At 37.4% G+C, this 22,386-nt stretch overlaps 1 protein-coding gene across 5 annotated transcripts in view; it reads left to right on the top strand.

The window, feature by feature from the left end:
• MLLT10 (MLLT10 histone lysine methyltransferase DOT1L cofactor) overlaps window positions 1-22,386 on the top strand; it is a 204,070-nt gene that overhangs the window by 114,196 nt on the left and 67,488 nt on the right. For all 5 annotated transcript variants that reach the window (XR_016039189.1, XR_016039188.1, XM_088844148.1 and 2 more), the window contains exon 10: window positions 20,143-20,395. Coding sequence is in view for 3 of the 5 variants with exons in the window: in XM_088844148.1 (XP_088700274.1) it covers window positions 20,143-20,395 (253 nt within the window). In the remaining 2 variants the exon portion in view is untranslated. The remainder of the gene's footprint in view (window positions 1-20,142; window positions 20,396-22,386) is intronic.

The following is a 22,386-nucleotide window of genomic DNA, read 5'->3' as shown; positions in this document are numbered from 1 at the left end:
TTTTGTTTTGTCTCACCACACAGCTTGCAGGCTATTAGTTCCCTGTTGACTCACTGACCCTGGGCCCTTGGCAATAGAAGTGTTGAGTCCTAACCACTGGACTTCCAGGGTATATTCCCTCATATGTTTAGTTTTGTAAGAAATTGCCAAACTGTTTTCCAAAATAGCTGAATCATTTTGCATTCCTATCAGCAAAGCGTAGCAGTTCCTTTTACTCTACATCTTCCCTAGCCATTGGTGTTTTTGTCACTTGTATATCTTTTTTGGTGCTGCTGCTAAGTCACTTCAGCTATGTCCGACTCTATACAACCCTATAGATGGCAGCCCACCAGGCCCCGCTGTCCCTGGGATTCTTCAGGCAAGAGCACTGGTGAGGTATCTCTTAAGACTTTTTGCCATTTTAAAAATCACATTGGTTGTTTTCTTATTGTTGACTTGCTTGAGTTCTTTATATGAGATACAGTCTTTTTTATCAGATATGTCTTCTGTAATTACTTTGTACCAGTCTGTATTATATCTTTTTATTTTCTTGACAGTAACTTTTGCAGAGTAGTTTTCCATTTTACTTTCTTCTTTTCATGTCTTAAATTTCCCATTTTAAGGAAATCCAATTTACCAATTTTTTCATTAATAGTTTATGCCTTTGGTGGTGTAGCTGAAAAGCCATCACCAGAACAAGGATTATCCTGTTTTCTCTTATGTTATTAACAGTTTCATCAGTACAGTTCAGTCACTTAGTTGTGTTCTACTCTTTGTGACCCCATGGACTGCCTCTTGCCAGGCTTCCCTGTCTACCACCAACTCCTGTAGCTTGCTCAGACTCAAGTCCATTGAGTCAATGATGCCATTGAACCATCTCATCCTGTTATCATCCCTTTCACCTCCTGCTTTCAGTCTTTCCCATCATCAGGAACTTTTCCAGTGAGTCAGTTCTTTGTCTCCGGTGGCCTAAGTATTGGTGTTTCAGCTTCTACATCAGTCCTTTCAATGAATATTCAGGACTGAATTCTTTTAGGATGGACTGGTTGGATCTCCTTGCAGTCCAAGGGACTCTCAAGAGTCTTCTCCAGTAACATGGTTCAAAAGCATCAATTCTTCATGGGTCAGACTTCTTTATGGTCTAACTCTCACATCCATACATGACCACTGGAAAAACGATAGCTTTGACTCTATGGACCTTTGTCAGCAAATATGCTGTCAAGGTTGGTCATAGCTTTTCTTCCAAGGAGTAAGTGTCTTTTAATTTCATGGCCACAGTCACCCATCTGCAGTGATTTTGGAGCCCCCAAAATAAAGTCTCTCACTGTTTCCATTGTTTCCCCATCTATTTGCCACGAAGTGATGGAACCGGATGCCATAATCTTAGTTTTTTGAATGTTGAGTTTCAAGAGAGATCTTTCACTCTCCTCTTTCACTTTCATGAGATATTCTTGAGTTCCTCTTCCCTTTCTGCCATAAGGAATGCGTCATCTGCATATCTGAGGTTACTGATATTTTCCTTGCAATCTTAATTCCAGCTTGTGCTTTATCCAGCCCAGCATTTTGCATGATGTACTCTGCATATAACTTAAATAAGCAGGGTGACAATATACATCCTTTCACAATTTGGAACCAGTCTGTTGTTCCATGACCAGTTCTAACCAGTTCTAACTGTTGCTTCCTGACCTGCATATAGCTTTCCTTCCAAGGAGTAAGCGTCTTTTAATTTCATGGCTGCAATCAGCATCTGCAGTGATTTTGGAGCCCCCCAAAATAAAGTCTGACACTATTTCCACTGTTTCCCCATCTATTTCCCATGAAGTGATGGGACCAGATGCCTTGATCTTAGTTTTCTGAATGTTGAGCTTTAAGCCAACTTTTTCACTCTCCTCTTTCACTTTCAGCAAGACGTTCTTTAGTACCTCTTCACTTTCTGCCATAAGGGTGGTGTCATCTGCATATCTGAGGTTATTGATATTTCTCCCGGCAGTCTTGATTCCAGCTTGTGCTTCCTCCAGCCCAGCGTTCCTCATGATGTACTCTGCATATAATTTAAATATGCAGAGTGACAATATACAGCCTTGACGTACTCCTTTTCCTATTTGGAACCAGTCTGTTGTTCCATGGCCAGTTCTAACTGTTGCTTCCTGAAGTGCATATAGGCAGGCCAGGTGGTCTGGTATTCCCATCTCTCTCAGAATTTTCCACAGTTTATTGTGATCCACACAGTCAAAGGCTTTGGCATAGTCAATAAAGCAGAAATAGATGTTTTTCTGGAACTCTCTTGCTTTTTCCATGATCCAGTGGATGTTGGCAACTTGATCTCTGGTTCCTCTGCCTTTTCTAAAACCAGCTTGAACATCTGGAAGTTCACGGTTCATGTATTGCTGAAGCCTGGCTTGGAGAATTTTGAGCATGACTTTACTAGCATGTGAGATGAGTGCATGTGAGATGAGTGTGGTAGTTTGAGCATTCTATGGCATTGCCTTTCTTTGGGATTGGAATGAAAACTGACCTTTTCCAGTCCTGTGGCCACTGCTGAGTTTTCCAAATTTGCTGGCTCTACTATGATGTCCTAATTACTGTAACTTTATAGTGAGTCTAACATTGAGTTAATATCAGTGCTCAAACTTGTCTTTCAATATTGTGTTGGCTATTTTGGGTCTTTTGCTTCTTCTTGTGTAGAAACAATTTATCAGTATTTACACGCAAAAAAAATGCTGGGATTTTGATTCAGAATGTTTAGAATCTGTAGATGAGGTTGGGACATTTTGATGATGATATTGGCAGCTTATCTGTGAAGCTGGAAAAATTCTCCATTTACTTAGTTCTTTTTTTTTTCAAGATTTTTTTATTATACTTAGTTCTTTAATTTTGTTCATCAAAGTTTTGTTTCTTCCTCGTACAGACCTTCTACATATTTAGTTAGATTTAACCTAAGGATTTAATTTACCTATTGTAAAATGTATTGTATTTATAATTTCAAATTCAACTTTTTTCCTGGTGTATAGGAAACCAGTTTCCTTTTTCACATTAACCTTATTCTGAAACCTTGCTATAATCACTTTCTTTTTTTCCTAAGGCTTGTTGCTTTCATTTTAGTGTAAAGTAGATTTGTATATCAAAGGGAAAAAAATCAGGTGATGGTTGAAAGGAAAAATAGGTAGCATTTTTCCTTTCTCAGTGTCACATAACATAATGATACATATGTAATTAACATGTTTTAGACTTCACTAAATACAATATTTTCTTTTTCCCTCATTGTTTTTCAAATTGTTTTCCCATTTATTACAAGGTATTGAGCAGAGTTCTGTGTGCTATATAGTAGGTGTTAGCTGGTGATCTATTTTAAATATAACACTCTGGTCTGTGTCAATCCCAGTCTCCCATGTAGTTAATTGTTCTTTATTGGGAACTGATGACAGACGAAAGGATCTCATTGGATGCCATATCTTAAAATGCATCTTTGTGATAAAAGGAGTTAGAAAAATGAGACTGGTTTATGGAAACAGGCAGGGATATAGGCTTCTGGAACAGTATGGAGGTTCCTTAGAAAACGAAGACTAGAGTTACCATAACCCAGTAATCCTACTCCTGGGTGTGTATCTGGAGAAAAGCTTGGTTTGAAAGTATACATGTACTCCATTGTCCATTGCAAGACCTTTTAGAACTAACACCAAAGAAAGATGTCATTTTCATTATAGGGGACTTGAATGCAAAACTGTGAAGTCAAGAGATAGCGGGAGTAACAGGGAAGTTTGGACTTGGAGTACAAAATGAAGCAGGGCAAAGGCTAATAGAGTTCTGCCAAGAGAACGCCCTGGTCATAGCAAAAACCCTCTTCCATCAACACAAGAGATGACTCTGCACATGGACATCACCAGATGGTCAATACCAAAATCAGGTTGATTATATTCTTAGCAGCCAAAGATGGAAAAGCTCTGTACAGTCAGCAAAAACAAGACAGGGAGGTAACTGTGTCTCAGATCATGAACTCCTTATTGCCAAATTCAGACTAAATTGAAGAAAGTAGGGGAAAGCACTAGACCATTCAGATATGACCTAAATCAAACCCCTTATGGTTATACAGTGGAAGTGACAAATAGGTTCAAGGGATTAGACCTAATAGAGTTCCTGAAGAACTATGGACGGAGGTTTGTGACATTGTACAGGAGGCAATGATCAACACCATCCCCAAGAAAAAGAAATGCAAAAAGGCAAAATGGTTGTCCCACGAGGCCTTACAAATTGCTGACTAAAGAAGTGAAGAGAAGAGAAAAGAGGAAAAGAAGAGAATCTAAAGGCAAAAGAGAAAGGAAAGATATACCCATCTGAATGCAGAGTTTCAAAGAATAGCTGGGAGAGATAAGACACCTTTCTCAGTGATCCATGCAAAGATATAGAGGAAAACAATAGAATGGGAAAGACTGGAGATCTCTTCAAGAAAATTAGAAATACCAAGGGAACATTTCATTCCTTAAAAGAAGAGCGAATACCAACCTGGACAGCATATTAAAAATCAGAGTCATTACTTTGCCAACAAAGGTCCATCTGCTCAAAGCTATAGTTTTTCCAGTAGTCGTGTATGGATGTGAGACTTGGTCTGTAAATATAGAAAAAGCTGAGTGCTGAAGAGTTGATGCTTTTGAACTGTGGTGTTGGAGAAGACTCTTGAGAGTCCCTTGGACTGACTGCAAAGAGATCAAACCAGTCCATCCGAAAGCAAATAATTCCTGAATATTCATTGGAAGGACTGATGGCTGAAGCTGAAACTCCAGTACTTTGGCCACCTGATGTGAAGAAGTGACTCATTGGAAAAGACCCTGATCCTGGGAAAGACTGAAGATGGGAGGAAAGGGAAAGACAGAGGATGAGATGGTTGGATGGCATCCCTGACTCAATGGTCTTGAGTTTGTGCAAGCTCCGGGAGTTGGTGATGGACAGGGAAGCCTGACCTGCTGCAGTCCGTGGGATCACAGAGTTGGACACAACTGAGCGACTGAACTGAAGGGAACATTTCATGCAAAGATGGACATAATAAAGGATCAAAATGGTATGGACCTAATAGAAGCAGAAGATATATCAAGAAAAGGTGGCAAGAATTCACAGAAGAACTATACAAAAAATATCTTAATGACCCAGATAACACGATGGTGTGATCACTCACCTAGAGCCAGACATCCTGGAGTCTGAAGTCAAGTGGTCCTTAGGAAGCATCGCTATGAACTAATAAGCTAGTGGAGGTAATGGAATTCCTGTTGAGCTATTTCAAGTCCTAATAGATGATGCTTTTAAGGTACTGCACTAATGTACCAGCAAATTTGGAAGACTCAACAGTGGCCACAGGACTGGAAAAGGTCAGTTTTCATTCCGATCCCAAAGGAAGGCAATGCCAAAGAATGCTCAGAGTACCATACAGTTGCACTCATCTCACACGCTAGCAAAGTAATGCTCAACATTCTCCAAGCGAGTCTTCAGCAGAATGTGAACCATGAACTTCCAGATGTTCAAGCTGGATTTAGGAAAGGTAGAGAAACCAGAGATCAAATTGCCAACATCTATTGGATCTTCATAAAAGCAAGAAGGTTCCAGAAAAACATCTGCTTTTGCTTTGACTATGCCAAAGCCTTTGTGTGGATCACAGGAGAAAAGAGGTTGTAGACTATTGGTATAATTTCTTCCGTAAGTGTTTTGTAGAATTCACCAGTGTACCCATCTGGACCTGGTGCTTCCTGTATTTTGGTGCGTGTGGTTCATTATTTATTCAGTTTCTTTAATAACTCTAGGCCTGTTCAGATTGTCTGTTTCTCTTGTATGACTTTTTAACAGTTGTATCTTTCAAGAAATTGATCAGTTTTCAGTAGGTTATCGAATTTGTGAACATAGAGTTCATAATATTCTTTGATTATCCTTTAATGACCAAGATGTATGTAGTTAATTGTTCTCTCTTTCATTTCTGTTATTAGCAGTTGTGTCCTCTCTTTTTTTCTTAGTTGTCTTGGCTAGAGATTTATCAATTTTACATATCTTTTCAAATACCAGCTTGTTTTTTTAAAAAGAATTTAGTGCTATTAATTTCATTGTAAGAACTGCTTATACCGCATCCCACACATTTTGATGTTGTATTTTCATTGTTGTTTGGTTTATAATATTTAAAATGTTCTCTTGAACTTTATGTTGTTTAGAATTATGTTGTTTAATCTCCAGGCATTCTGGCATTTGTTTTTTTTAAAGCTCTCTTTCTGGTAATTGATTTCTTTCTTATATACATTGTGGTCTGAGAGGAGACATTATAAGATTTCTATTTAGGATTTGTTGAAGTGTGTTTTATGGTGTAAACTGTGATCTGTTTTGGTGAATGAATGTGTCATGTGAGTCTGAGAAGAATGTATATTTTGCTATTATTGGATACAGTAGTCTGTAGATGTCAATTATATCCACCTGATTAATGATGTTGGTCAGTTCAAATACGTCCTTACTGATTTTTTGCCTGCTGGATTTGTCCAGTTCTGATAGACGGATGTTAAAATCTCTACTTATACGAGTGATTTCATCTCTTGTAGTTTCGTCCGTTTTTGCCTCATGTATTTTGATGTCAGGCAGAAACACATGAAAGATTTCTGTGTTGTCTTGTAGTCTTGATAACTTTATTGTTATATAATGTCAGTTTTTATTCCTGTTAACTTTCCTTGCTGTTAAGTCTGTTCTGTCTGAAATAAAGCTATTCTTGAATTCTTCAGTTTAGTGATAGTGTGGCACATCTTCCATTTATTGATTTTTTTTTGCATCCATTGATTTTTAATCACAGTGTGTCTCTATATTTACTACACTTGAGTCTTGTTTTTTGATTCACTTTGACCATTTCTATCTTTTAATTGGTATATTTAGACCATTTATGTTTAGGATGATTTGTTGATATAGTTTAGTATCTACGAAAGCCGTTACTTTTTTGTCGTTTGTGGTCTTTGTTCCTGTTTTTGTCTTTCACATGTTATCTACCTTTTGTGGTTTTTATTGAATGTTTTATGTGATTTCTTTTTCTCTCAATTCTTAAAATATCAGTTGTATTTTTTTTTTTTTTCTTTTACTTTCCTGGTTGTCCTCATGTTTGCAGTATGTCTTTACAGGGTATCTAAGGCTACATGCAATAACACTATACTGTTTCATGGTACAAGTATCTTATAATAACAAAGTATTCCTAATTTCTACCTCCTATCTTTTCTGTCAATACTGTTATTCATCTCACTTACACATGCACATACATAGCATATGAGTATATAACTGTATAATCAAATAGATCATTGAGCAAACTATTAAAATCAATTAATAATAAGAAAAATAAATTATTTTACTTTCATTGACTCATTCTCTGATGTGCTTCTTCATATAAATCCATGTTTCTGACCTTTTTCATTTTCCTTCTCTGAAGAATTTCTCACATTTATTGCAAGGCAGGGCTACCAGTAACAAATTACCTCAATTTTTGTCTTTGTCTTTCACTCTTTTAGGATAATTTTGCAGTGTGCAGAATTCTAGTTTTTTTTTCCCCTAAACACTGAATATTTTACATCACTCCATTGTTTGCATTGTTCCTGAAAAGAAGTCATTTGTAATTCTTATCTTTTCTCCTTCGTAGGTAAAGGTTTCCAGCTTCTGGGTTATTTGAGAGTGTTTTCCGTTATCTTTGATTTTCTGCATTTTCAGTATGATGTGCCTATTTTTTTTGTTTGTTTGCTTGCTTTTGGCCTTTATCTTGCTTGGTATTCTCAGAGCTTCTTGGATCTGTCATTTGGTTTTTGACTTTAATTTAGTTAAATTTGTAGTCATTATTCCTTCAGATATTACTTCTGTTCCTTTCTTTTCCTTCTGGTATTCCCACTACAACTGTGTTTACACCTTTTTTAGTTGTCTTGTGATTCCTGGATATTATTCTGTGTTTCTTAGTTGTTTTTTCTCTGCACATTTCTTTTTTTGAAGTTTCTATTTTCAGATCCTCAAGCTCTGAGATGCTTTTCTTGGCCATGCCCAGTGTGCTAATGAGTACATCAAAGTCTTCATTTTTGTTATAGAGTTTTTGATCTCAAAGATTCTTTAATTTTTTTCTTAGAGTTTTTTTTTTTCTCGTTTTTTGCTTATAATATCCATTTGTTGTTGCATGCTGTTTTTTACATTAAAACCCTAACATACTAATCATAATTTTAAAAATTCCTGGGTTGGTAATTCCCACAATTCTGCCATATCTGTCTCGGTTCTGACGTTTGTTTATTCTTTTCATGCTGTATATGTGTCTTTTAGTGTGCCTTATAGTTTTTTGTGAGAAGATGTGTATGATATACTGGATAAAAGTGAGTATGATAAGTAGGCCTTTTTAAATAATGTGATGGTAAGAGGGACAGAAAGCATTCTGTATTCCTGTGGTTAGTTCTCAGTGAGTGAGCCTGTGCTCTTGGACTGTGAACCACGAGTGATTCTCACCCCCTACCCTGCTTTGGTGGGACAGGATCAGGTGGGGGTTGTAGTTGGATATTTCCCTTCCTCCACATACTTGAAGCTCTGATACAACCCCCAGCAGATGATGCTCTGATAGAGTAGATTCCTGAGAACAGGTCTTACTAAGAAGAACAGAATACCTTAGCATTTTTCAGAATCTTTCTTTCCCCCCTTCCCTAATGGAAGCATGCGTGTATTTTTTCTTCTGGTATTCACTGTCAAGACTTGGGTAGGTATCCTGGAGGTGAAATTTGGAAAGTTTGAGGGTTTCCCTCTGAGTCCTGAGTATTTTTATCTCTCAGACTTGCACACACTGAACCTTCAGCGATTTTGTTAGTCACACTTGAGGTTTTCCTACTCCGATACTGGTTGCCATGGAGATTTCTGTTTGGCTATGCTGTGAACTTCTGTATCTGTCTGTCACATTTTGGGGGTTTGCCCTGTGGCCTGACTTCTCTGACACACCAAAAAAGAGTTACTGACTTTTCAGTTTCTTAGGCTTTTTACTTGTTAGGATGGGATGAAGGCTTCAAAGTTCCTTATTAAATGCTGACTAGAATCTCGAAGTGCTAGTATGGACATTTAAGGCTAAAAGCTTTATTCTAAGCACCACTTACAAATTATGATATTGGCATGTTGCGTTTTCATTTTACTTATTTGAACAAATATCTTATGGCTTCCTTTTGATTTCTTGTTTGACTGTAGGTTACTTAGCGTTTCATTTACTGTTGAAATATTTTAGAAAATTTTCACATCTTGTTGATTTCTCATTCAATATCTTTGTGTTATAATTCATTTTCAATTATTTTTTAAATGACACAGAACATGGATTATCTGTTGTTTTCTTTTTCAAAAGAATATTTATTTGTTCTGCTCTTATTTTATGAAGATTTTCTATAAATGTGAATTATGAATTAGGTCAAGTTGACTTAAACATTGCTAAAGTTCTTTATGTCCTTGTTTATTTTTGTATTTTTGTTCTACTTTTTCAGTCAATTATTGAGAAAAGGAAATGAACCTCTCTTACCATAACTGTACATTTTGTTATTTCTTTGTTTTTTTCTCTTTAGTTTTTGCTTCATTTATTTTGTAAGTCTCTTATTAGTTACAGAACATTTAGGATTCTTATATCTTAATGAATAAACATCTTTATCCTGGTAATATTCCTTGTTTGAAATGTACTTTGGTATTAATGTTATGAATTCAGATTTCTTTGAATTAGTGTCAGATTGCTATGTCTTTCCCATGCTTTTAATATCTTTCTGTATTTATTGTTTAAATGGGTTTTTTTTGTAGGCAACATGAAGTCTTGAATTTCTTTTTTCACTGTTATAATCTCTGCCTTTTAATGGGAGTGTTCAGGTAATTTGCATGTAATGTGATTATTGATATGGTTGCATTTAAATCTATCCTTTGTTAATCCTTTTTAATTTGCCCATCATTTTTCATTTTCTTTCTTTTTCTCATTGACCATTTTTGGTGATTCCATTGTGGCTGATTAGTAATTCTTCATTGTGTTATTTTTATTGGTTGCTTTAGGGTTTATACATCTTTAGCTTGTCAGAGTCTGCCTTCAAGAGATATTACACTATTTCACATACCACATGAGAACCTTGCAACTATATACTTCCATTCCTATCCTTTTTTCTTTGGACCTGTTTCTGTGATGTTTTAAATTTTTTACATATTTTATAAACCTCACAATTGTTACTATTTTTGCTCTAAGTCATTGGTTACTTTAAAAAGAGACTTAAGTAATTAAAAAATCTTCTGTATTTCTCCATGTAATTATTGTTTCTAGTGCTCTTAATTTGTGTACATTCACATTTGCATTGTTGTCCTCCTTCCTAAAAGACCACCTGCAGTGTTTACTGTGGTGTTAACTGCTGGTGATTAGTTCTGTCAGCTTTTTAAAAAAATCTGTAAAACAATTATTTTGCCTGTGTTTTTGCAAGATATTTTAGCTCACTTTAGAATTTAAGGTTAATGATTGTTTCTTTTAGTACATTGGAGATTTTATTCTTCTTTTTTCACCTTGCATCTTTTTCAGGAGAAATCTGTTTTCATCCTTATCCTTGTTTCTTAGAACATAGACATGTCCCCTCACCATTCCCCCAGCTGCTTTTATAGATTTTCTCTTTATTTTTGGTTTTTAGTGATAACTGTATAATTATGATGTGCATTCATGGAGTTTTCTTCATATTTCTTGTACTTGGAGTTAGTTGATCTGTAGGTTTTATAGTTTTCATGAAATTTTTTGTTTTATTCAAAGTACTTTTTCTTTTTTTCCCCTCTGCTATAATTATTTTTAAGTCCTTTCCTCCTTCCTTCCTTCCCCACCCACACCCCCCCCTTCTTTTTGGATACTGTAGTAGCATGTAAATTAGGCTTCTTAATGTTGTCCCATTGGTCACTGGCACGTGAAAAAAGTCTTTGTGTGTTTCATGTTTTTATTTTAATTAAAAATTTTTATTGGAATATAGTTGATTAACAATGTTTTGTTAGTTTCAGGTGTATAGTAAAGTTAATCATTTATACGTAACATATATACAGTCTTTTTAAAAATTCTTTTCCCATATAGGCCATTACAGAGTATTGAGTAGAGTTCCCTGTGCTATACAGTAAGTTCTTATTCAGTTCAGTTCATTCGCTCAGTCGTGTCCAACTCTCTGTGACCCCATGAATCACAATACGTCAGGCCTCTCTGTCCATCACCAACTCCCAGAGTTCACTCAAACTAATGTCCATTGAGTCGGTGATGCCATCCAGCCATCTCATTCTCTGTCATCCCCTTCTCCTCCTGCCCCCAATCCCTCCCAGCATCAGAGTCTTTTCCAGTGAGTCAAGTCTTCGCATGAGGTGGCCAAAGTATTGGAGTTTCAGCTATAGCATCAGTCCTTCCAATGAACGCCCAGGACAGATCTCCTTTAGAATGGACTGGTTGGATCTCCTTGCAGTCCAAGGGACTCTGAAGAGCCTTCTCCAACATCACAGTTCAAAAGCATCAATTCTTCTGCGCTCAGCTTTCTTCACAGTCCAGCGCTTACATCCATACATGACCACTGGAAAAACAATACCCTTGACTAGATGGACCTTTGTTGGCAAAGTAATGTCTCTGCTTTTTAATATGCTATCTAGGTTGGTCATAACTTTCCTTCCAAGGAGTAAGTGTCTTTTAATTTAATGGCTGCAATCAGCATCCGCAGTGATTTTGGAGCCCCCAAAAATAAAATCTGACACTGTTTGCACTGTTTCCCCATCTATTTTCCGTGAAGTGATGGGACCAGATGCTATGAACTTAGTTTTCTGAATGTTTTATATATAGTAGTACATATATATCAGCCCTAGTCTCCCAATTTATCCCTCTTCTCCTATCTCCTAGTAAGTTATATGTTTGTTTTCTACATCTGTGACTCTACTTCTGTTTTGTGAATAAGTTCATTTATACCCTTTTTATAGATTCCACAGATTAGTGATATCATATGATATTTGCTTTCTGTGTCTGACTTACTTCACTCAGTATGACAATCTCTAATTCCATCCATGTTGCTACAAATGGCATTATACATATATATTTAAAGAAATATTCATTTTACTTATTTGGCTGCACCAGATCTTAGTTGCAGCATGTGGAATCTAGTTCCCTGGCCAGGGATTGAACCCAGGCTCCCTGCATTGGGAGTGTAGAGTCTTAGCCACTGGATCACCAGGGAAGTCCCTGTATTGTTCTTTTTTGTGGCTGAGTAATATACCATTGTGTCTATGTACCACATTTTCTTTATCCATTCCTCTGTTGTTGGACATTTAGCTTATTTCTGTGTCCTGGCTATTGTAAATAGTGCTGCAGTGAACATTGGGGTGCATGTAATTTTTCAAATTACAGTTCTCCCAGGTATTTTCCTAGGAGTGGAATTGTAGGCTCATATGGTAGTTCTGTTTTTAGTTTCTTAAAGAACCTCCATACCGTTCTCCACAATGGCTGTATCAGTTTACATTTGTAGGAGGGTTCCCTTTTCTCCAGACCCTCTCTAGCATTTATTGTTTATAGATTTTTTGATGATGGCTATTCTGACTGGTTTCAAATGATACTTCATTGTAGTTGTGATTTGCGTTTCTCTTAATAATGATATTGAACATCTTTTCATGTGCCTTTTGGCCATCTGTATGTCTTCTTGGAAAAGTGAAAGTCACTCAGTCGTGTTTGACTCTTTAAGACCCCGTGGACTATACAGTCCATGGAATTCTCCAGACGAGATTACTGGAGTGGGTAGCTATTCCCTTCTGCAGGGGATTTTCCCAATCCAGGGATCGCGCCCAGGTCTCCCACATTGCAGGCGGATTCTTTCCCAACTGAGCCACCAGGGAAGCCCAAGAATACTGGAGTGGGTAATCTATCCCTTCTCCAGGGAATCTTCTCCAGGAATGGAACCAGAGACTCCTGTGTTGTAGGTGGATTCTTTACCAGCTGAGCTAGCAGGGAATCTGTCTTCATTGAAAGACATACAGAAATGTCTATTTAGATCTTCTGCCCATTTTTTGATTGGGTTGTTTGTTTTTTTATATTGAGCTGCATGAGCTTTTTGTATATTTTGGAGATTAATACTTTGTTGCTTCATTTGCAAGTATTTTTTCCTATTTTGTGGATCTTTTTGTTTTATCTACAGTTTCTGTGCTTCATGTTTGGTAGTGTCTGTGCTGTATTTTAAGAAATGGGCTAGTGAAAAATTTGTGAATTTTATGAGAGGCTTGAATAGTACATAATGAAAAAAAATTAAACCAGCATTATTCTGTTTCATCATGTTGGTGGAAGGCATAGCTATGGTCGTTTTCATGCCCTCTGTGCCTCCTCTCCCAAAAAGGGATTACAGAGCCTTGTAGAATAAAACGTAAGACAATTATACCTTTAAAAAAGTAACTGCTATTTCTTTGGCGACCTCTGATAGTCTTTGACTAATTATGAATATAAAAATTTTGGTTTGAAGTTAGAAATATATTTGTTCCTAATTAATGCTATTTAGTAGGTATGTTGGTTTAATCTGAGGACTAATAATTATAGTTAGCTATGAAACAAAAAAAACCATTTTTTAAATGTCTCTCTGAGGACTAGTAATTATAGTTAGCTATAAAACAAAAATCAAACATATTTTAAATGTCTATCCTAAAAGATTCATTCAGTTCAGTTCAGTCGCTCAGTTGTGTCTGACTCTTTGCGACCCCATGAATCACAGCACGCCAGGCCTCCTTGTCCATCATCAACTCCTGGAGTTCACTCAAACTCATGTCCATCGAGTCGGTGATGCCATCCAGCCATCTCATTCTCTGTCATCCCCTTCTCCTCCTGCCCCCAATCCCTCCCAGCATCAGAGTCTTTACCAGTGAGTCAACTCTTCGCATGAGGTGGCCAAAGTATTGCAGTTTCAGCTTTAGCATCAGTCCTTCCAGTGAACACCCAGGACTGATCTCCTTTAGAATGGACTGGTTGGATCTCCTTGCCGTCCAAGGTACTATCAAGAGTCTTCTCCAACACCACAGTTCAAAAGCATCAATTCTTCGGCGCTCAGCTTTCTTCACAGTCCAACTCTCACATCCATACATGTCCACTGGAAAAACCATAGCCTTGACTAGACGGACCTTTGTTGGCAAAGTAATGTCTCTGCTTTTTAATATGCTATCTAGGTTGATCATAACTTTCCTTCCAAGGAGTAAGCGTCTTTTAATTTCATGGCTGCAATCAGCATCTGCAGTGATTTTGGGCCCAAAAAAATAGTCTGACACTGTTTCCACTGCTTCCCCATCTATTTCCCATGAGGTGATGGGACCAGATGCCATGATCTTTGTCTACTGAATGTTGAGCTTCAAGCCAACCTTTTCACTCTCCTCTTTCACTTTCATCAAGAGGCTTTTGAGTTCCTCTTCTCTTTCTGCCATAAGGGTAGTGTCATCTGCATATCTGAGGTTATTGATATTTCTCCCAGCAATCTTGATTCCAGCTTGTGGTTCTTCCAGCCCAGCGTTCCTCATGACGTACTCTGCATTTAAGTTAAATAAGCAGGGTGACAATATACAACCTTGACATACTCCTTTTCCTATTTGGAACCAGTCTGTTGTTCCATGTACAGTTCTAACTCTTGCTTCCTGACCTGCATACAAGTTTCTCAAGAGGCAGGTTGGGTGGTCTGGTATTCCCATCCCTTTCAGAATGTTCCACAGTTTATTGTGATCCACACAGTCAAAGGCTTTGGCATAGTCAATGAAGCAGAAATAGATGTTTTTCTGGAACTCTCTTGCTTTCTCCATGATCCAGCGGATATTGGCAATTTGATCTCTGGTGCCTCTGCCTTTTCTAAAACCTGCTTGAACATCTGGAAGTTCTCGGTTCATATATTGCTGAAGCCTGGCTTGGAGAATTTTGAGCATGACTTTACTAGCGTGTGAGATGGGTGCAATTGTGCGGTAGTTTGAGCATTCTTTGGCATTGCCTTTCTTTGGGATTGGAATGAAGACTGACCTTTTCCAGTCCTGTGGCCACTGCTGAGTTTTCCAAATTTGCTGGAATATTGAGTGCAGCACTTTCCCAGCATCATATTTCAGGATTTGAAATAGCTCAATTGGAATTCCATCACCTCCACTAGCTTTATTCATAGTGATGCTCTCTAAGGCCCACTTGACTTCACATTCTGAGATGTCTGGATCCAGGTGAGTGATCACGCCATCGTACTTATCTTGGTCATGAAGATCTTTTTTGTACAGTTCTTCTGTGTATTCTTGCCACCTCTTCTTAATATCTTCTGCTTCTGTTAGGTCCATACCATTTCTGTCCTTTATCGAGCCCATCTTTGCACGAAATGTTCCCTTATTATCTCTAATTTTCTTGAAGAGATCTCTTGTTTTTCCTGTTCTGTTGTTTTCCTCTGTTTCTTTTCATTGTTCGCTGAGGAAGGCTTTCTTATCTCTCCTTGCTATTCTTTGGAACTCTGCATTCAGATGCTCATATCTTTCCTTTTCTCCTTTGCTTTTCACGTCTCTTCTTTTCTCAGCTATTTGTAAGGCCTCCTCAGACAGCCATTTTGCTTTTTTGCATTTCTTTTCCATGGAGATGGTCTTAGTCCCTTTCTCCTTTACAATGTCCCGAACCTCCGTCCAGAGTTCATCAGGCACTCTGTCTATCAGATCTAGTCCCTTAAACCTATTTCTCACTTCCACTGTATAATCATAAGGGATTTGATTTAGGTCATATCTGAATGGTCTAGTGGTTTTCCCTACTTTCTTCAACTTAAGCCTGAATTTGACAATAAGGAGTTCATGATCTGAGCCACAGTCAGCTCCTGGTCTTGTTTTTGCTAACTGTATACAGCTTCTCCATCTTTGGCTGCAAAGAATATAATCAGTCTGATTTCGGTGTTGACCATCTGGTGATGTCCATGTGTAGAGTCTTCTCTTGTGTTGTTGGAAGAGGGTGTTTGCTATGACCAGTGCGTTCTCTTGGCAAAGCTCTACTAGCCTTTGCCCTGCCTCATTCCGTGCTCCAAGGCCAAATTTGCCTATTACTCCAGGTGTTTCTTGACTTCCTACTTTTGCATTCCAGTCCCCTATAATGAAAAGGACATCTTTTTTGGGTGTTAGTTCTAAAAGGTCTTGCAGGTCTTCATAGAACCGTTCAACTTCAGCTTCTTTCGTTACCTATAAATCACAAAATGTTTATGCAGTTCTCTAAAGACTGTCACTGTAGCCAGATACCCAATTTTATCTCTAGTAGAAATGAAAATAAGCAAGGCTGTATTTACCTAGTTGAGTACCATTTGAAGTAGTTAGTTTATATTTTATGGCCAATTATTTGTAAAATATGTATTTTTAAGCACTATCATGGCTCTCAGAGCAGTGAGATGCTTACATGTAAGAGTTATGTAGGTTGTGAAAGTGAGTGAGAAAACAGAGGTTTGTGATGTTGGGAGCCTACTCATTGTGTCTCCCTTGGCTGTCCTCCTGCCTACACTTTTTTTCTCCACCTTCTTGGTTTTGATTGATTGTATGTTGTAATGGAACTCCACAGTGCCATATTATTTAAACAGCATGTTGTGAAACAAATACTCTTAAGTTACAAACTTGGCATTAAGGTAGAGGGCTGTTTGAGTAAAACCTCTAGAGCCTTTTTTTTCTTTTTCATAATGTAGAAAATTTTAAGTGGTAGAATCTTTGGCTGAAATTTTTTTCTTTCTGATTAAGAAACCTGTGATATCTTTTGAAACTTAGGTGTTGAGGTTTATAAAAAATAAAATGTTATGATTAATTTATTACTACTTTGGTCACTAAAATTTGTGTAATTTTCATTAATTGCTTTCTTTGTAATAATACCTTTTCTTCCAAATATCATGTTTTCGTTGGATTTATGGATATATTTATAGTTCTGGGACAAGCAGGGATATCGAATTAAGTGACTTGGGAAGATTTTGTTATTGTTTAGTTGCTAGGTTGTGTTTGTCTCTTTGTGACCCTATAGACTGCAGCCTGCCAGGCTTCCCTGTCCTTTACTATCTCCTGGAGTTTGTGCAAATTCATGGCCATTGAGTTGGTGATGCCACCCAACCATTTCATCCCCTCTACCCCTCTTCTTCTCCTGCCCTTTGATCTTTCCCAGCATCAGGGTCTTTTCCAGTGCATTGACTCTTAGCATCAAGTGGCCAAAATATTGGAGATTCAGTTTCAATATCAGTCTTTCCGATGTGTATTCAGGGTTGATTTCTTTAGGATTGACTGGTTGATCTCCTTGCAGTCCAAGGGACTCTCAAGAGAAATTCTCCTGCATCACAGTTTGAAAGCATCAATTCTTTTGCTCTCAGCCTTCTTTATGGTCCAAGTCTTGCATCTGTACGTGACTACTGGAAAAAAACCGTAGCTTTGATTAGAAGGATCTTTGTTGTCAAAGTGATTTCTACACTTTTAATATGCTGACTAGGTTTTGTCATAGCTTTTTGTCCAGTGGGCAAGCATCTTTTAATATTTTGGCTGCAGTAGCCATGTCCAGTAATTTTGGAGCCCAGGAAAGTAAAATCTGTCACTGTTTCCACTTTTTCCCCTTCTGTTTGCCATGAAGTGATGGGACTGGATGCCATTATCTTAGTTTTTTGAATGTTTGTTGAGTTTTAAGTCAGCTTTCTCACTCTCCTCTTTCACCTTCATCAAGAGGCTCTTTAGTTCCTTTTTGCTTTCTGCAATTAGGGTGATATCATCTGCGATTATTGATATTTTTCCTGACAGGCTTCATTCCAGCGTTTGATTCACCCAGCCCAGTGTTGCACATGATGTACTCTGCATATAAGTTAAGCAAGCAGGGTGTCAATGTGCAGCCTTGATATACTGCTTTGCCAAGTTTGAATCAGTCCATTGTTCCATGTCTCGTTCTAACTGTTGCTTCTTGACCTGTAAACAGGTTTCTGAGGAGGCAGTTAAGGTGGTCTGCTACTCCCATCTCTTTTAAGAATTTTCTACTGTTTGTTGTGATCCACACAGTCAGAGGGTTTAGTGTAATCAGTGAAACAGAAGTAGGTGTTTTTCTGTAATGCCCATGCTTTCTCCATGCTTCTTCGAATGTTGGCAATTTGATCTCTGGTTCTTCTGTCTTTTCTAAATCCAGCTTGTACATCTCTATATTCACATACTGCTGAAGCCTAACTTGAAGGTGATTGACTAGCCTTAATTTAGATGGATATGTGGAAACAGATAGTCTTTTTTTTTTATAGTTTTAATTACTAATTTTTGATTGTGTTGTGTCTTTATTGCTGCATGGATTTTCTCTAGTAAGGCAAGTGGGGACTACTCCTCAGTGTCAGTGCACAGGCTTCTCTTTGCAGAGTAAAGGTTCTGGAGCATTTGCACTTCAGTTGTGTGACACACAGACTCAGTAGTTGCTGCTCCTGGCCTCTAGAGCAGAGGGTCAGGTAGATGTGGTGCATAAGTAGTTGCTGTGTGGCACGTGGAATCCTTCTTTCTCACCCATGGATTGAACCTGTGTCTCCTGCATTGGCAAGCTGATTCTTTACCCTTGAGCCACCAGGAAGGCTAGTCTATTTTTGTTGTTGGTATTCTACCAAGTTTTCTCTCCTTTTCCTTATTTGACACATAGAATATCTGAATGAAGTACACCTTCAAAAGTCTACTTTAGATGACTTTTAAACTTCATTAGGGTCAGATGAGTGGTATGGGAAACCTCAGAATCAACTCGAATTATTGGGGAAAAAATATTTGAAAAGGAAATTTCAGGCAATTTCCAAAGTGAATTATCTGGATGGGAAAGGTTCACATTTCTGAGGTCATCCATGAAGTTTAATCAGCTTAAATATGATTGGTTTGTTATTGGGAGTTTGTTTTCTCCTGAAACATACTTTGAAAACTTTGTTCTTATTTGTGGATTATAGTTTATTACAACAGTGATAATATTATGTCTTTTGTATTTGATGATGAAAATCTGTTCTTGGATGTTTGATGTTATGGGATGGGTGTAGCACCAGGGAGGCACGTAGGAGAAAAGTAATAGTAAAGAATCTTTGGTTTTCAGAACATTTGAAGTTTTCTCTTATTACTTTCCTTGAACATTGATTTGCTAAAAATGATTTTGTAACAAACCTGATTTTACATTGTCATTTTCTTGTTTTTCAAATTTATCCAATGTTTTGTATTGAGTGGTTATGTTTGGGAAATTTCAGTTTTGCATATTTTCAGATTTTTGACTTGTGTTCCATCAGAGGTTTCAGGTAGATGTATTTGAAAAGTATTTATTTATTCAACAGAAATTTAGGTCTAGTTATAGTCCAGGCACCAGTTTAACAATGACAACACTCTTTGAATCAAACGAACCTTTCATTTCAAAGCATGTTGATTAATTTACATCTGGCAGCATACTTTCAGAGTTATTTAATTGGTCATTATTTGCACACACCTTATATTAAAATGTTATCAAAAACTGAAAACCATTTACTCAGTCTTTATCTTGCCCCCCTCCCCAACTAAATATAGGGAATGATTGAGAATCAGTTTTATGGTGTAATTGTACTTTTAATTTTTAGAAATCTTAACTGCACAATATAACTGTTTCCTCTCCTTAATACTCGGGAAAAATGGTTTCTGTTTTAGGGGTTTTAAGCTTCCCTTTTGAAAAACAGCCTTCACCTCAATTCTAAAAGTTCTTGCTCTGACCTATGCTAGATCCATGCAATCTCATGGATGTGGCCCACTAATGAAATTGAAGTTACCTTGCTTCTTTCTAGGTGTTGCCTTGCTGTACTGAGCACTAAAACTTGTTTAAATTCATGTCTAGAAGTGAAATGTTTTTGTTGAAAATGATGCTTCTTGAGAAACAAATATCTTCTGTGTTGCTTAATCTGAGTCACTAAATAAAACAACTAATAGGTACTTTTACTAATTGCTGCAGTTTGATGTTCAAACAGCCATGTTATAAATTATATACATTTTAAAAAGAAATATTTATACCAGACTCTAAAATAAACTTTTGCTTGATTTTCTTAGGCAGACTGACTTATTTTTATAGCTGAAGTTTTCATATTTTTATTTTACAAGTCCAGTAATTATTTATTATTAATGTGCCATCTTTCTTCCACTTGCAGACAAATTGTAATCAATTCTTTTTCCTTTTACTTTATTTCTCAATCAAAATGTTAGACTTATACAAGCACTAGCAGCAACTCTATATCTGGATCCTTGAAGCGCTTGGAAGATACTGCAGCTCGATTTACAAATGCAAATTTCCAGGAAGTCTCTGCGCACACTACTAGTGCAAAAGATGTTTCAGAGACTAGAGGGTCAGAGAGCAAAGGAAAGAAATCTTCAACTCACAGCTCAGGTCAAAGGGGAAGAAAGCCTGGTGGAAGAAATCCAGGAACGACTGTATCAGCTGCTAGTCCTTTCCAGCAAGGTATTACTTACGATGTTTTAGTTGAAATACTTGTTCTTATGATGATTAATAGTAGTTAAGTTTTATAAAAGAATTTACTTTTTGCTTATAACTTGGATAATTAGAGGTATTTTTATGATTAATTGCTATAGTAAGATTACTTCAAAGTCTAATATTCCTTCTTAAAATGTTTCTGGGACCTACTCTTTCCTTTTGTGTTATGACCTGTGCTTCTAAAGTTGAACTGTAATTTTTTTAAATGTTAAAATAGATGTGGAATAAAGTTAAAAGTTTGGGGAGAAAAATAATAAGAGCTGGAGTTTTCCATTCCTTTATGCTCAATAGAAAAGTCAATTCCATTTTATAAATTGCTTTTATTTATCTTTCCCAGTTGAACAGTCAAACAGGAAATGGCAAGAGTGAACATAGACATTCTAGGAATCAGTTAACTAAAATGGACTGGAATGGGTGAATTTAACTCAGATGACCATTATATCTACTACTGTGGGCAGGAATCCCTTAGAAGAAATGGAGTAGCCATCATGGTCAACAAAAGAGTCCGAAATGCAGTACTTGGATGCGATCTTAAAGACGACAGAATGATTTCTGTTCGTTTCCAAGGCAAACCATTCAATATTACAGTAATCCAGGCCTATGCCCCAACCAGTAATGCTGAAGAAGCCAAAGTTGAATGGTTCTATGAAGACCGACAAGACCTTTTAGAACTAACACCCAGAAAAGATGTCCTTTTCATTATAGGGGACTGGAATGCAAAAGTAGGAAGTCGAGAAACACCTGGAGTAACAGGCAAATTTGGCCTTGGAGCACGGAATGAAGCAGGGCAAAGGCTAATAGAGTTTTGCCAAGAGAACGCATTGGTCGTAGCAAACACCCTCTTCCAACAACATCTCTATACATGGACATCACCAGATGGGCAACACCGAAATCAGATTGCTTATATTCTTTGCAGCCAAAGATGGAGAAGCTCTGTACAGTTAGCAAAAACAAGACCAGGAGCTGACTGTGGCTCAGATCATGAACTCCTTGTTGTCAAATTCAGACTTAAGTTGAAGAAAGTAGGGAAAACCACTAGACCATTCAGATATGACCTAAATCAAATCCCTTATGATTATACGGTGGAAGTGAAAAATAGTTTTAAGGGACTAGATTTGAGAGATAGAGGGCCTGATGAATTCTGGACGGAGGTTCATGACATTGTAAATGAGAAAGGGACCAAGACCATCTCCATGGAAAAGAAATGCAAAAAAGCAAAATGGCTGTCTGAGGAGGCCTTACAAATAGCTGAGAAAAGAAGAGACGCGAAAAACAAAAGAGAAAAGGAAAGATATGAGCATCTGAATGCAGAGTTCCAAAGAATAGCAAGGAGAGATAAGAAAGCCTTCCTCAGCAATCAATGCAAAGAAATAGAGGAAAACAACAGAATAGGAAAAACAAGAGATCTCTTCAAGAAAATTAGAGATAATAAGGGAACATTTCGTGCAAAGATGGGCTCGATAAAGGACAGAAATGGTATGGACCTAACAGAAGCAGAAGATATTAAGAAGAGGTGGCAAGAATTCACAGAAGAACTGTACAAAGAAGATCTTCACGACCAAGATAATCACGATAACGTGATCACTGACCTAGAACCAGACATCTCGGAATGTGAAGTCAAGTGGGCCTTAGAGAGCATCACTATGAACAAAGCTAGTGGAGGTGATGGAATTCCAATTGAGCTATTTCAAATCCTGAAAGTTGATGCTGTGAAAGTGCTGCACTCAATATTCCAGCAAATTTGGAAAACTCAGCAGTGGCCACAGGACTGGAAAAGGTCAGTCTTCATTCCAATCCCAAAGAAAGGCAATGCCAAAGAATGCTCAAAGTACCTCACAGTTGCACTCATCTCACATGCTAGTAAAGTCATGCTCAAAATTCTCCAAGCCAGGCTTCAGCAATATGTGAACCGAGAACTTTCGGATGTTCAAGCAGGTTTTAGAAAAGGCAGAGGCACC

Source organism: Moschus berezovskii, chromosome 15 (genome assembly GCF_049115385.1).
Source record: "Moschus berezovskii isolate FMDL1 chromosome 15, NW_MosBer_1.0, whole genome shotgun sequence".
NCBI lineage: Eukaryota > Metazoa > Chordata > Mammalia > Artiodactyla > Moschidae > Moschus > Moschus berezovskii.
The sequence above is the reverse complement of the archived record's forward strand: the minus strand, read 5'-3'. Positions and strand labels throughout refer to the sequence as shown.